Below are 14,886 nucleotides of genomic sequence, written 5' to 3'. Positions count from 1 at the left end.
CAGATAAAAATTACATTTTTGTGTTGTAGGTTTTAATTTTGGAATTCCTTTTCCTTCTTTATCTTGATCATCATGACTTTATTCAAAACTACAATACTGTTTTCAAGTTGATTCCATGTGTAAAGTTGTTTGCAGCTCAAGAATCACACCTTGACTGAGTAATTCAAAGTTGAAGTGTTTAGAAGAAACAAAATGTGTTTTTTTTGTGTGATGCAGGGGATCAAATCTAGGGCCTTGGATATGTTAAGTAAGCATGTTGCCACTGAGCTACATCCCCAACCCAGAAAATGTCTTTTATCCTCACTGGCTAGTGATAAGCCCAGGAAGTATCTGGAAGTAACAGTGTCCTGACTTCCTCTTCAAATAAAATGTTATGGCGAAAGTGCCTGGCGGCAGGAACACAGTTTTGAAAGAACCATTCTGAAAACATTCTATGCTGAGCCAAACAACTTTACTAACTTTATATATCACAGAAAACACATTGTGCCCTCTTGCACAGTTTCGGGCAGCTTTACTTTGTTGTTGTTGTTTTGCTAGTAAATCAGGAGAGTTTGTTAAGATAGAAAAGTGTAAAAGTGGGAGAGTAAAGCCCCTAGAGTTGGGGGCGGGGTTCCAGAGAGGGTGCCCTCAGCTTTACTTTTTAAAGGATGATTGACTTTAACTTAAGGGTCTCACTTTCATTTGCATGTAAAAAGCCAAAGTGTCACTCTTTATTTTCCTGCTGGGCAGGCAGATATCTGTTGTTTGTCTGAGTGATTTCTCATGATGACTTCCTAAAGATGTCAGTTTCATCCCCCATCATACAACTGAGCTATGCATGAACAATTTTTTGTCCAAATGGTAAATACTGAGAATTACTGACAATCTGAAATACTCAGGTTCTTAGAAAGATAATTCAGTAAATACTTGTGGAATACATGCCTTGCCCAGAGGACTATGCTAAGCATCGCTGGACATACAAGATTAAAACCAAGATTCCCAAACTCCAGGAAAACATAATGTAATAGAAAACACCCAGGATATGACCACAGCAGACTTAAGTTTTCCTGTCTAAAATCCGTCACCGGTAATCTATGTAACCCTGAGGAAGTCATGTCCTACATGTCAATTTCTTTATATGTCAAACATAAATGGACTTTATCTCAAAAGGTTAAAATCTACCTAACAAAAATAAAACAAGATAGTAGTTAGGAACCCGAAAACCTATTTAAAAAATGTAAGGAAATGTTGCTCCTAATCTAGCCAGAGTCTGACAAGCACCAAAGTGCTTTACTCAAGGAAACCTCTGAAGAGTCAAGTGATGACAGACAGCTCCAGCCCTGGCTGGGACTCGGCCAAGGGCATAGTGCTGGGGTGCGCCGACCATGTGAGAGCCCTGTTCTTCTGTGGCCCTTGGCAGAAAGGATCGTTTGTCCTCGGGAAGCCGGCAGGAACCATCCGGATGCGCAACAGTTTGCAAAAAAGCGGGGGGATAGGAGATCTTGGAACCAGGAGTCTGCAGGCTATGTCGCACCCAGGCGACGAACCGTTTGCGAGTCTCCTCTAGGCTTCCACCAAGCCTGGGGACTCTGTGGCATTAACTCTTGCATCCAGTGCCAAATCGGAGCAGGAGGCCGGTTCCTCCGGAATTGGAAGAGTTCACTGGACAGTTCCCTGACTCCGCTAGGCTGACACTTCTTAAGTAGACGGAGGGAGATGGCTGGGCGTGGCTGTCACAAAGCCACCGGAAACGCATCTTTCCTTTTCCGGTTGGGGTTCGATCCCCAGACCGCGAAACAATGGCAAGTTGGGGTGAGGTCTTGGGGAGGTAGAGGAATCGGGGAGAGAAGTGATCTTTCAAGGCCCCTGCGCCTCTCGAATCTTGGAGCTTCGCTCGCCAGGCGTCGCGCGCTGTCTTGACGTCACCGCCACCCTTGCCCCGGCCCGAGCGGCGCAGGAGCGGAGTTTCGTTTGACAGAGCCGTGGGGAGGCGTGGCGACTTCCCTGTCCAGCGGAGGAAAAGGAAAGTGGCGTCCGCGGAAGCCAGAGTTGACTGCAGGTAATGGGGCAGCCGGCTCTCCCTTTAGTTTGGGTTAGGAGGCCCCTGAAAGATACCGGCCATTCCTGCCGGTCACAGCCTTTGGGGCTGCGGCGTGGCGGGGAGTGGGGGCGGGGAATGGGACGCAGCGTTTTCCTGTACGCAGTGGCATAGCCAAGTGGCAGGTTGGCAGGAGAACGCGTGGGACCTGTCCTCAGCAAGGCCCAAGCTCTTTCAGCCACTTTTCACCTTCCGAAGTAACCCTCTACCCTGTGTCCGAACGCAAACTTGTAGGGTGCTCACGTGCAAAGTGCTGTGTGTCCCCGTGGTCGATGTAGAGCGTAGGGAGACTTGGTGGGGACTGGGGCAGTAACGTCTGCACCCAGAGAAAGTTCCCAGTTTCCACTGGCTTATGATCATAATACTAGAGAAAGGGCCATTTCAGCCTTAAGACCTTAGCTTCTGCTGACACAAAAATCCAGGAAGTTCCCCTCTGCCTCCTGAGCCTGGATGAACAACAAGGAGCCAGTTATTTCTTTGAATACTCGTGGCATCCCAGGAAAGTGTTTTGTTGCTGTTTCTGCTGCTCCCCTCTGGGAAAAATCAGGCTGTCAAGACTATCTGCAGCCTTGAAGATACTGAGGAAATGCCGTCACATCCTTCCTGTGTATAAGAACCTTAATCATCACTAGCTCTCTTTCTCTCCTTTGTTTTATGACCTGGCATTTGGATATCTCGTAAACAAAGGCCAGCTTTAAGTCTTCCCAGTTAAATTAAACAAAATATTTAATACCCAGGTGTACGAATACGCACAGTGTCATTTATAAGTATTCCAAAGACCTGCCCCCTTCAATGTTGAGAGTCTGCTTCCTTAGTGGGAGACAACTGCAGAGATGAAATTCAGTTACTCTTTCCTTAATTATGTCTCTGATCTTGCTGTCTCAGTTTTCCTCTCAGTGTTGATACAGTCGACATAAGAATATTGAATGGTTCATGAAATGAAAGCTTCAGTCTTCCTGAGAGAATGAAGGGGCATAGAAGTTATTTTTTCACTAACAAGATGAAAGACTAGGGTGATCTGTTAAAATGTAGAGAAACTGCCAGGCGCCGGTGGCTCATGCCTGTAATCCCAGCTACTCAGGATGCAGAGATCAGGAAGATTGCCATTCAAAGCCAGCCCAGGCAAATAGTTCTGCGAGACCTTATCTCGAAAAAACCCTTCGGGGGGAGAAATGAACCAAGCCTTGTATGCACATATGAATAATAAAAGAAAAATGAAAAAAAAAACCCTTCACAAAAAAAGGGCTGATGGAGTGGCTCAAGGTGTATGCCCTGAGTTCAAGCCCCATTACCACAAAGAAAAAAATAGAGAAGCTCAAATGTGCCCTATTTGTGAAGGTGGGACAGGAAGCACACAGTATAAGTATTGAATAATCTCACCCACCAACATTTCCTAAGCTGTTAAGCCAAAAAAAGAGTGAGCCAAAAGGGTAGGGCATTGTTTGACATTTTTTTTTGTCTGTGCTGTGCTTTGTTTCAATGTTGAACAACAAAGAAAAGGGTGAGAAATGTACCTCCTGGAGTATCCTGGGATCATAAGTGTCCTAATAGTTGCCAGTTGACTTTAGAGGGGAAGCAGGAACTTTTCTGCTCATTTTTTCTTGAATAATAAATAGCAAGTGAATATCTGTCATGTGACTTTCTTCTTGACATGTACTGTTTTTCTGCTTTCTCTTTCAGTGCCCTGGAGGAGAAGAGCCATTCATTGATTTTGTACCAAAACTGATGGAGCATCAGTTGTCAGAGGTGGCACCAGGGGGGTGTGAGTGTCACACACAAGAGTGAAGCTGTTCTAGAGCGAACGATGATGAGTAAGCTGCAGGCATATACAAGCTCGAACCCCCACATGGGGGCTGTATGGGAGACTAGAGCATCTACGAAAGAAAACTGCAGTCAGAGTAAGAAATACGGCCTGCAAACAGAAAGCCTTCGTCCTGAGAGCGCTCGCCAGCACTTCCGGAGCTTCTGCTATCATGAAGTACCTGGACCACTCGAAGCTGTCAGCCAACTTCAGGAATTATGCCATCAGTGGCTGAGACCAGAGATTCACTCGAAAGAGCAGATCTTGGAACTGTTGGTGCTAGAGCAGTTCCTGACCATTCTTCCCAGGGAGACCCAGAACTGGGTGCAGAAGCATCATCCACAGAACATCAAACAGGCAGTGGATCTGGTAGAACGCTTGCAGAGAGAACCTGGCGGAACACAGAATGAGGTGAGAAGAAAGATTTCTTATATGTACAGTGAAGCAGGATAAAGGTGGATATGTCTGAGTAGGGTTGTTAGGGAATAAGATGGCTTAAGTCATCCTTCTCTTGGTCCTTTAGGATAGGAAGACGGAATCTGAAACTGTCATGGTGTTCTGAATTCATACATCAATAGTCAGTCCACAGGGTTCATAGTTCCTGGCAGAGTCCTTCCTGTTTTTCCCTCTTTGAGGCCAGGATGAATTGAGAGTGATGGGCTTAGTTTGGCATGGCCGAGGAGACAAGACTTGAAATAGAAATAAAAGGCAAGAAAGAGTTGCAAAGTGGGAAACACCCACAAACTGTATAGTACTCATGCAGACCACCAGAGAAAGAAGGTAACAAACAGAATTATAAATCAAACAACTCTGGGGAGACTGCAAAGGAAGAGAAGAAATAGAAAGCAAAAATGGAAACAAAGATACTGAAAGAGAAAAAAATGCCAACAGAGAAGTGAAGGGAATCAGGATGCTGAGGGGTAGTGATTTCTATACTGGGAACACACAACCTGGACTGGAGAAGAGACCCTCTACTGTCCTCCCTTAATGGCCTAACCTTGGTGCTTCTAGTGAATGGGTCACCATGGTATGCCCTTGGGAAATAGCCCCACACTGCCTTTCCTCCAGAACCCACCTTAGGAATATAGAGAAGAGCTTATTTTTGGTGTCTTATTGCAACCAAATCATGTGGAGGGAGGTTGGAGCCCATTTCTCCTCCATTCCATCCCCTTTTCCCATGAAATCCTTCTTTTGCTATGCAGGAGGATTGAAAACTCTGGCTGACAAGAAAACCTTTAAAATTCAACTCTTTATCTTTTAGAGAAAATGAGAATATAGAAATTCATTAAGACAGGGATCCAAGTCAAGAAAGCAATCTGATGTAGGTAGTTTGAGAACCCTGGTTAGCGGGTTGAGCTGTGGCTGTGTATACAGGGATGGAGGCTGCTGAGTTCAGGGACTGGAAAAAAATCACAGTTTTTTTCATTTTATCTTAATTTTCCCAGATTCTGTGTATAGTTCTTTATGAGAATATAAATATCTCGGACTTTTAAAAATTACTTCCTTTATGTCACACTCTCCCAAATCTGGACTCAACTCTTGTTTCTTCCTACACCACCACCCCAAAACGAAAACAAGGTCTGTGCTAATGAGGATGGGGATTGTTTCTAGGTCACAGCCCATGAGCTGGGAAAGGAGGCAGTGCTCTTGGGAGGAACAGCAAGTGGCCCCAGGCTTCAAGTGGAAGCCAGCAGAGCCCCAACCAATGGGTATGTTCAGAAAGAATGTTGGAATACATACCAGGTACTACAAGAACTGCTGGGCTGGCATACTCACAAAGAAACCCAGTCTGTATATAAACGAGGTGAGGAGCTTCGTGATAATTCTCTTCTCCTAGGAGCTGTAATAGTAATTGACTCAGTTAGAATGTTGTGGAATTTTCTAGGAGCCCGGCCATGCTGGCAGTTATATTTCCCAGATGGGAGTGGAGTGAGTGAGTGAATGTGAGAGTTGACCTAAGGTACAGAAGTTTCCAAACCACAGAGCCCCGGTATTCATACCATAGTCTCTGTTCTTTAGAAATTTGAGAGGAAAGAGGAAGATGGAACAAGAGACAGGTGGGGCCACCACAGCCTTGGAAGTTATAGGAGAAACAAATCAGATATGGGCTGTTAAGTGGCAGAATGTAAAGAAAATTGTGCACCAAAAAAAAAAAAGACCAAAATCTCCCACATTTTCTACTGTATGCCATAGGTCCTGAGTCCTTCATTTCCAAACACCTCTAATTCTTGCCCACCTCAGCAAACAATTTATTTTATGAGGTTTAATCTACTTAATAAATTTCCTTTTTATTAATTTCCCTTGTGAAATCTGAGGAACTAGTGACCTGGAGAGCTGGTTCTATAAGTTGTGGCTATTTGGTCCCTGTTTCCCATGAAATGACCATTTCTGGACATACATACTTGTCATTTTGATGCATCTTTTGTGAAGATGTCCCAGTAGTCTTTGTTTAGAAATAAGTTTGGATGTTCATAAACAGGAAAGGAAAGGAGAAATTTTCTCTGGCTCTTTTCCACCCACAGCTGTGTATACTCCACAGATTTTAGCCCTTTCTGAGCAGAAAAGCACCAAAGACTGGAAGATGGCATCTGAGCTCACCTTGCCTGAGTCCCAGGTGAGCTGTACTTTCCAGTTTTTTCAGGCAGCCTTTTCTCTGCTTTTTCCTGCTGCCATACTACCCAGCAGGTGTTTTGGGGTGTGCTAACCCCATATATTCTCCAGGCAACTAGGCTTGGAACAACGGGAATGGGAGTTGGGTACCTCCCAGGCTGTTTACACTTAGCTCCTTCCTTTCTGCCATCTCACTTCCCTTTCTAGAAATCTTCTACTGTTAACTTCTTTGGCACCTGGCCTACCATGTAATTCAGACATGGGTGATAGGACAGCTTCTGCACTGGCAAGTACTGAATTAAGCCCATTCTCTTCTTTAGAGTTTGTTGACATTTGAAGATGTGGCCGTGTATTTTTCTGAGGAGGAATGGCAATTACTAGACCCTAATCAGAAGACACTCTACAATGATGTGATGCAGGACAACTATGACACTGCCATCTCCCTAGGTAAAAATTTTCTTTCCCTTCGTGTACAAGTTCTCAGTTTATTGAAAATGTACCCTCTGTGAGAGCACCACTGGGTTGCAGTAGCTGCTTATTCTCAACTTGATAGTGTGGGGATAAAGGAAAGGCATACTCACCTCACCTGGGGTATGGATCACATGTCTCATTTCCTTATTCTACATTGAATTCTTAATCTGTCAGACCCCCATCCCCACAGTAAAGGGCACCACCATTTACCCAGCTTCTCAGGCCAGAAACCTCTTAGTCAGCCTTTACTCCAGTCTTTCTGCTATACTCCACAGCTGATCTAGCAGCCAATCCTCATCACTCAAAATATATCTTGAATCCAACCTGGTCTCTATTTTATGTGGTACTGGGGATGGAGCCCAGGGTCTTATACATGCTGGGCAAGTGCTGTGCCACTGAGCCACATGCCCAGCTCCCAAAAATGTCTGGGTGTCCCCCATTCTTACCATCTTAGTCTAAGCTTTCTTCTGTGAACAAGTCTACCTTCAGTAACATTGGATTCCCATTCCCTGTATCATTTATGTCTGTCTTTGTTAGCGTTAGCTCCTAGCTTCTTGCATATCCACAGTGGAGTGTAAAATGTTAATCCAAGATTCTGCCCACTTAAATATTTGGAATCTAAGAAGTATAAAAGTCACTTGCTCTTCCTGAAAGTAGTCTGGAGTTAAGATAGCAGTTCATCGCCTCAAAGTTTTATTCCCAAAGCATTATTGTTTCACTTTAAAGTGGTCTAGTCAGAGCAAGGAGAAGAGTTTTATACCCAACTTCTCCAGGAGTTCAAGGACAATCTTTGAGAGTCTGCTATAGGTACATATTACACAAGATAAACTTTCAATAGGGACCTTTTACAAGGGTTTAACATTTTAAGATTCTGCTCTTTTATTTATTTTTTGAGTCAGGGTCACACTACATAGCCCAGGCTGGCCTCAAGCTCACAATCCTCTTGCCTCAGCCTCCTGAGTGCTGGGATTACAGGATGGCACCACACACCTGGCTTGTATTTTTAAATTGAAGTTTTTATTGGGATCATTTTAGATTCACATGCATATTTAAAATGTAATACAAAGAGGTCCATGTACACGTTGCCCAGGTTCCTGTAATGGTAACTTTCACGAAAGTATTTTATCACAAGCAGGATATTGATATTGATACAACCTATTGATTTCATTCAGATTTTCCCAGTTTTACTTGAATTCATTTTTTGTGTGTATACGTATAGATTTATGTATTCATGATCATAGTCATAGCACTGTTTTATTAGCACAAGGAACCCTCCTGTTGCCCTTCCCTCCCACACTGCCACTAACCCGTGCCCATCACTAATCTGTTCTACATTTCTAAAATTTTGCCATTTGAAAAATGTTATATGAATGAAATTATAAAGTATGTCATTTTAGGGTTAATTTTTTCATTTAGAATAATTCCCTGGACATTTTTCTAAGTTGCTGTGTATATCATCAATAGCTTGTTCCTTACTGAGTAGTTTAATATTCACTCATAGAAAGCTATCTTTGTTGTCTCTAGTTTGGAGCTATTCTGAATAAAGCTGTTGTGAACATTCATGTACAGATTATTGTGTGGAGTTTTCACTTCTCCGGAATAAATTCTTCAAGGGTGCAAGAGCTAGTTCATGGTACCCTTGAACAAGGGTAATGGTAATTGTAAAGGTATTTGCATGTTTTTGATAATTGCAGTTTAATTTATAAAGAAACTGTCAACCTGTTTTCCATGGTGGCTTTACCATTTTACAGCACTGTATTAGTAATCCAGTTTTTCCACATCCTTGCCAGTTAAACACTGGCAAGTAGTGCCAGTATCTTTCACATATTTTTAGTCATTGTAAGAGGAATGCAGTGATACCATGTTGCGGTTTTGATTTGCATTTCCCTAAATGGATAATGATGTTTTACATCTTTTCACATGCTTATTTGCCATGTCTGTAGTCTCTCTTCAGTGAAATATGTCTTTTGCTTGTATTTTAATTGAATTACTTTGTTTCTTAACACTTAAGTTTTGAGAGTTCCTTATGTATTCTAGATCCTGATGCTTTGTCAGGTACATGGTTTGCAATTAATTCCTCCCAGTCTTCATATTGTCCCAGGGACTTCCCCAGAGTAAAATTCTTAATTTTGATGAGATTCGATTCTTCCTGTTGTAGATTGTGGTTTTGATGTCAAGTCTAGAATTCTGACTATGTCCTAGATCCCTCTAAAACTCTTAGGATTTTATGTTTGACATTTAAGTCCATGATTGATTTTGAGTTAATTTTATATAATGTATGAGGTTTAAGTTGAGGCTCACTTTGTTTGCCTGTGGATGTATAGTGCTTCAACATCATTTGTTGAGTTACTTTTGTGCCTTTTTGTGAAAGGTAAGTTGAGCAAGCTTGTGTATGTCTGTTCTATTTCATGGAGCTAGATATCTGTCCCTCTGGAATATTGCACTATCTTAAATACAGTAGCTGTATTTACAACCCTTAATATCTCTTTGGGCAGAGTGATTTTTCTATGAGTATTGTACTCTCTTCATTATGGAAACTACACAGTAAGCCTTAATAACTATTAGACAGAGTGATGTTTCACAATTTATTCTTCTTTGTAAAGAATTTTGTAGCTATTGTAGGGTCCATTCCTTCCATGTAAATTTTAGTGTAATCTTATCTATGACTACAGTAACCTTTGTTGAGATGTTGCTAGAAATTGTATTAAGCATATATGTCAGTTTGGGGAGACTTATATCTTCACTATAATTCTTCCAGTCCACAAACACAAGTATGTCTCTATTTAGGTCTTATTGATATTTCTTATCAACTTTTTGTAATTTTCATAGTACCGACACTCTACATTTTTGTTGAGTGTATGCCTAGGTTTTTCATTTTCATTGTTTTTATATAGGACTGCCATGGATTTTGTGTTTTGATCTTGTATCTTGTGACTGTATGGATTCCACTTACTACTTCTAAGGGGTTTTTTGGATCGATTTCTTGATATTTTCTACATAGGCAATCATATCATCTACAAATACCTTTTTTTTTGTCTTGCTTTGCTGCGTTAGCCCCAACTTTCAGTCCTGTGTTGCCTTGTTCACAATTTTAGCATGAAAGCATTCAGACTTTTGCTATTACCTGTGATATTAGAACTAGGACTTTTGTTGATATTCTGTATCAAGTTGATATAATTTCTGACTTTATGAATAGTTTTATCATGAATGGATATGGCGTTTTATCAAACACTTTTTCTGTATTATTTCATAGAAGCATAATATCTGTATACTTTTTATTTTTTTTGAAATAGGGTCTTTTTGCATAGGTCAGGCTAGCCTAGAACTTGTGATCCTCCTGCCTCAGACTCACAAGTGCTGAGATTATAGATGGGCATGACCATGCCCAGTTGATCTTTCTTCTTTAGTTTGTTGAAATGGAGTATATTGACTGATCTTCAAATGTTGAACTGGCCTCGCATACCTGCAATAAATCCCACATTGTCTGGTGTATAATTATTCTTATACATTGTTACATTCAGTTAGTAATTTAAATTTAAATTTTACATTTAAATTCATGGGACATGTGAGTCTTTAGTTTTCTTTTTAAATTCTGTCTTTGTTTGGTTTTGGTCTTACCAAATGACAGGTAGTATTCCTCCCATTTCTCTTTTCTAGAAGAGATTTCATACAATTTTAATTCTTTAAATAGTAGAATCTTCCAGTGACAATAACTTTGAAATTATGAATTCAGTTTCTTTAATGGTAATATTCAGGTTATCTATTTCATATTGGTTGAATTCTGATTGTGGGTTTGGAGAAATTTGTGCATTTTGCTAACTTTAAATTTATGAACATAAAATTCATAGTATTCCTTCATAATCTTGATAATTTCTGAAGAATATGTTATGATATACCTTTAAATTCTTTTTTTTTTTTGAGATAAGGTCTTGCTATTTATAGCTCAGGCTGGCCCAGAACTAATATGTAATCCAGGCTGGCCTTGAACTCACCATCCTCCTGCCTCAGCTTCCTGAGTACTGGAATTAAAGGTAGGCACCACCACGCTCAGTCTTATTTTATTTATGATATTGATTATTTGTGTCTTCTCTTTATTTGATAGATTTATAAATTTTATTAACTTTTTGAAGAACAAAGCTTTTTCATTATAATTTTCACTCTCATCTTTATTCTTCTTTTCAACTTGCTTTGGACTTATTTTCCTTTTTTCTAGTTTCTTGAGGTAGGAACTTAGATTATTGATTTGAGACCTTTCCTTTTTTTCTGTTGTAACCAGTTGCAACTTTTTTAACTTCATTCCATATATTTTGATATATCTTAATTTCAATATTTTTAAATTTCCTTTGAGTCTTTTTTCTTTGAACCATGGATTACTTAGAAGTGTTTTATCCCATTTCCACATGTTTTCATTTTCCTGTTTCTGGTTTTGATTTCTAGTTTGATTAAATGTTTTCTTAGCTTTCCCTACGTCACTCAAGTTCTGATTTGCTTGGCTCTTGGTCAATGAATGATTTTTTTATCATGATTATTTTATCTATTAAGTTAGGAGAGTGTAGGTCATATTTAAATATTTTAGCAGGTAGTCACCCTGTTTCAGTTTAGCATGCCAGCTCTTTATTACTTTTATGGAGTAAACTTACAATTTTTTGAGACTTTATGTTGTTAACTTGGTCTTCCTGGTTTCTCTGATACTACTGGGGCTACCATGGGTCCTGGCTGATGCTATCTGAGGGTGTGGAAAACATTTCCTTAGGCCAGGATGTCTCTCATTGGGCAAAGGATGGCTCAGACTCAAGGGAATGAAGAGGCTTCCTAGGTCAGGCCACTTGTTGTGGCTGAGTCTCCCTTGCTAGTTTAATCTCTTCACTTTCATGTCTCCTATCAGAGGGAAAGAGTCTTGTGTTTATGATATTAAAGAGGAGTCTTCTTCATTTCTCTTACTGTGGTCAGCTCTCTCTTGCCAGTTCTGTTCATATACCTTTATATCTCTCAGTTAGGGTTGAGTAGTCTCCAGCCTACTATGGAAGGCAAGTACTTCTCTTGGCTGCTTACTGTTCACAGATCCAAGCTGATACTCTTTGCCAGTTGTATCTGGTTTACCTGATGCCATCGGAAGATTTCCCATTCACTCTAGGGCAGGAACATAATTATCCAGGCAGCCTTCTGTTGATATTTTGAGGGCTAGAAAACCCTATATCTGAGTTATCTGTTGCATCTGCATGTTGGAATATAAGATATTTTGCTGTTTTTCTTCCATTCCTGGATTTCAAACTAGTTTGCCTCCTTTCACTTTTTAGAATATTATTTTGGTTGTTTCTTGTATTACATTTGGTCTCATGTGTCTAGCAGGGAGAATCAGGGAAAAGTTGATCTACACCATTTATTTCAGACTGGACCAGGAATCACTTGTTGCTGTATTTTTTTTCACAAAGCAATCATTATTGTCTTTTCCTTCCATTTCTGTAGTTTTCTTGCTCTGGGAAACAGATGATTGATTCTTTTGTTTATTCTAACAGGGTTAAAGCTCAAAAATGACGCTGGAAATGATCAACCCAAATCTGTTTCTGCATCAGAAATACAAGCACCAGGATTCAAAGTATCAAAGAAGACAAGAATCAAAGTTGGCCAGAAAACAGTGAGCAAGGAAAATCATGGTGATACACATGGGGTACAGAAACAGGGTCGAGCTTTTCCAAGAAAGAAAAGAAAGTTAGTTTCAAGCTATACACAAGAGCTTCCAAAACGCCACAGGAAAAGCCACACAGGAGAAAAACCTTTTAAATGTCAGGAATGTGGGAAAAGCTTCAGAGTTAGCTCTGATCTTATTAAGCACCAGAGAATTCACACTGAAGAGAAACCCTATAAATGTCAACAATGTGATAGGCGATTTAGATGGAGTTCAGATCTTAATAAGCACTTCATGGCACACCAAGGAATAAAACCATATAGATGCTCATGGTGTGGGAAAAGCTTCAGTCATAACACAAATCTACACACACACCAAAGAATTCACACAGGAGAGAAGCCCTTTAAGTGTCATGAATGTGGCAAAAGATTCATTCAAAATTCCCACCTTATTAAACACCAGAGAACCCACACAGGTGAGCAGCCTTATACTTGTAGTATGTGCAGGAGAAACTTTAGCAGGCGGTCAAGCCTTCTTAGACACCAGAAACTCCACAGGAAAAGAGAAGCACATTCAGTGTCCCCAGTCTGAGGAAAGTCACCATATGGAATGACAGCCGTGAAACAAAAGTATGTGGTGCCCGGTAATAAGAATCTGTTATTAACAGAATCTATACTGCCTTTCTTATTGAGTATTGTATCTTCAGTGCCTGGCACTGATAAATAATGGATACTTTATAAATAAAAGAATAAAAATGTGAGTGTCAGATATATCTATAGCTATCTATGTGTATGTATTTATCTGTTTACTCAGAGCTTCCCCATCCTCAGTGACATATGTTCTTCAGTTATTAGGTGCTCGGAAAATGTATTTTGGCCATGGGTCCTACTTTCTTTCTTTATTCTTTCTTATGAAAGATGGAAAATAGTATTTCAGACCTCCTGAAGAAAACTCATAATTACTTATCTTCTTGGGACAATTTTGAGAGCTATGATTCTGTCTCCATGGACAACCAAGTCCAAGGCTCAGGGAAATTTACTCTGATGCAGGACAAGAAGATTCAATATTTGTCCAGGAAAAAATATCCCCATTCTAATTGTCTTTCTCCTGAGTATTGAGGCCATACTTGTCCTAAACCTACATGAAGATCCATTTTTATGGCTGCTCAACCTTAACCCTATACACCTGAATGTTCCTCAGAGATGTCTGAGCATTAAACTTACTAATAATGGCAAGGAGAACCATATGGCCTCTTAGCTTTAGTATACATCTGACACTAGAAAGAAACTTCCAAAAATATCTAAGCAAAGTAAGGGAGTTACTTAGAGTTGTGATCCAGGCCAAGATAACAACTTCTTTCTGATGTTGGTTTTGCTTCTCCATTGGCCTAGGTAATGTGATAGCAGAGGAAGTTGGAAGACAAAGTGTATCTATTCCAGAGCCTAGTTTTTTATGTTGGCCAAGGCTTTTGTATATTTATTTAGTATTTCATAAAAATTTATTCTCTAATGGAAATTACATGTTTCATATTACATGTAAATGTTAAAGAAAACTCCTTTGACATCAAACTGACCAGAAATGACTTTTTTGGAATGGATGCTGTCAGGTATTTTTTTCTACTGAGAGACCTTTTCTGAAATTGTATTCAGATTTGTAAAATGGGGATGATAATTCCAACCTCAGAGCTGCTGTGAGAATTAAATGAGGCACACATGTAAGCACACGGTGACTGGCCCCAGTAGGTGTTCCATAAACACTTGGAACATGTGTCATTCATCTCTCACCTAGTTATTTAGAAAAGAAAATAAACTTTGTATGTTAGTCTAGCTTTTAAGCTTACTTAATGTGTTTTCCATCATTTCCAGCTGTCTTTTAGGCCTGTTAGTGATGGTTGGAAGGATGGCCATCTGGTATGGTCTTCCTCTGGAGATTCTCCTATTTAGTCAGCATTAAACAGTCAACTAGCTATACTACTCATTAATAACAGAGAAAGATACTATAAACCCCCAATTTAAGATGCCTGAATGGAAGGGAGGTTTTGTTTAGGGATGGAGCTTTTGTGGGCAGTATTTAGGCTATTGGATACATCCTCAAGATAATAAACTTGAAAGAGGAAAGAGGTGACTTCATAGAATAGCCACAAAAGAATGAAAGACATGAGCCAAGAGGATGAAGTGACCTGAGAGGAAAGAATCCCAGTATATTTCCCAAAGTTTGGAAGCTAACCATCTCATCATTGTTCCAGAACCATCTGAGATTGTGCACTTGGAATTATGAAGGGAAAATTCAACTTCTTACAGA

The 14,886-nt window shown here is 40.2% G+C and overlaps 1 protein-coding gene across 1 annotated transcript; it reads left to right on the top strand.

The window, feature by feature from the left end:
• The first annotated feature begins 1,735 nt into the window (after positions 1-1,735).
• Positions 1,736-13,345, top strand: LOC109679918 (zinc finger protein 75D-like). Its single transcript, XM_020154963.2, is given in 8 exon segments — positions 1,736-2,038; positions 3,758-4,289; positions 5,490-5,540; positions 5,542-5,593; positions 5,596-5,682; positions 6,401-6,492; positions 6,809-6,935; positions 12,476-13,345. Coding segments are annotated over 7 exon segments (1,518 nt in total). The 5' UTR covers positions 1,736-2,038; positions 3,758-3,881; the 3' UTR covers positions 13,177-13,345.
• The last annotated feature ends 1,541 nt before the right edge of the window (positions 13,346-14,886 follow it).

Source organism: Castor canadensis, chromosome X (genome assembly GCF_047511655.1).
Source record: "Castor canadensis chromosome X, mCasCan1.hap1v2, whole genome shotgun sequence".
Classification (NCBI taxonomy): Eukaryota; Metazoa; Chordata; class Mammalia; order Rodentia; family Castoridae; genus Castor; species Castor canadensis.
Note: the sequence above shows the minus strand (reverse complement) of the source record. Positions and strands in the feature narration are given on the sequence as shown.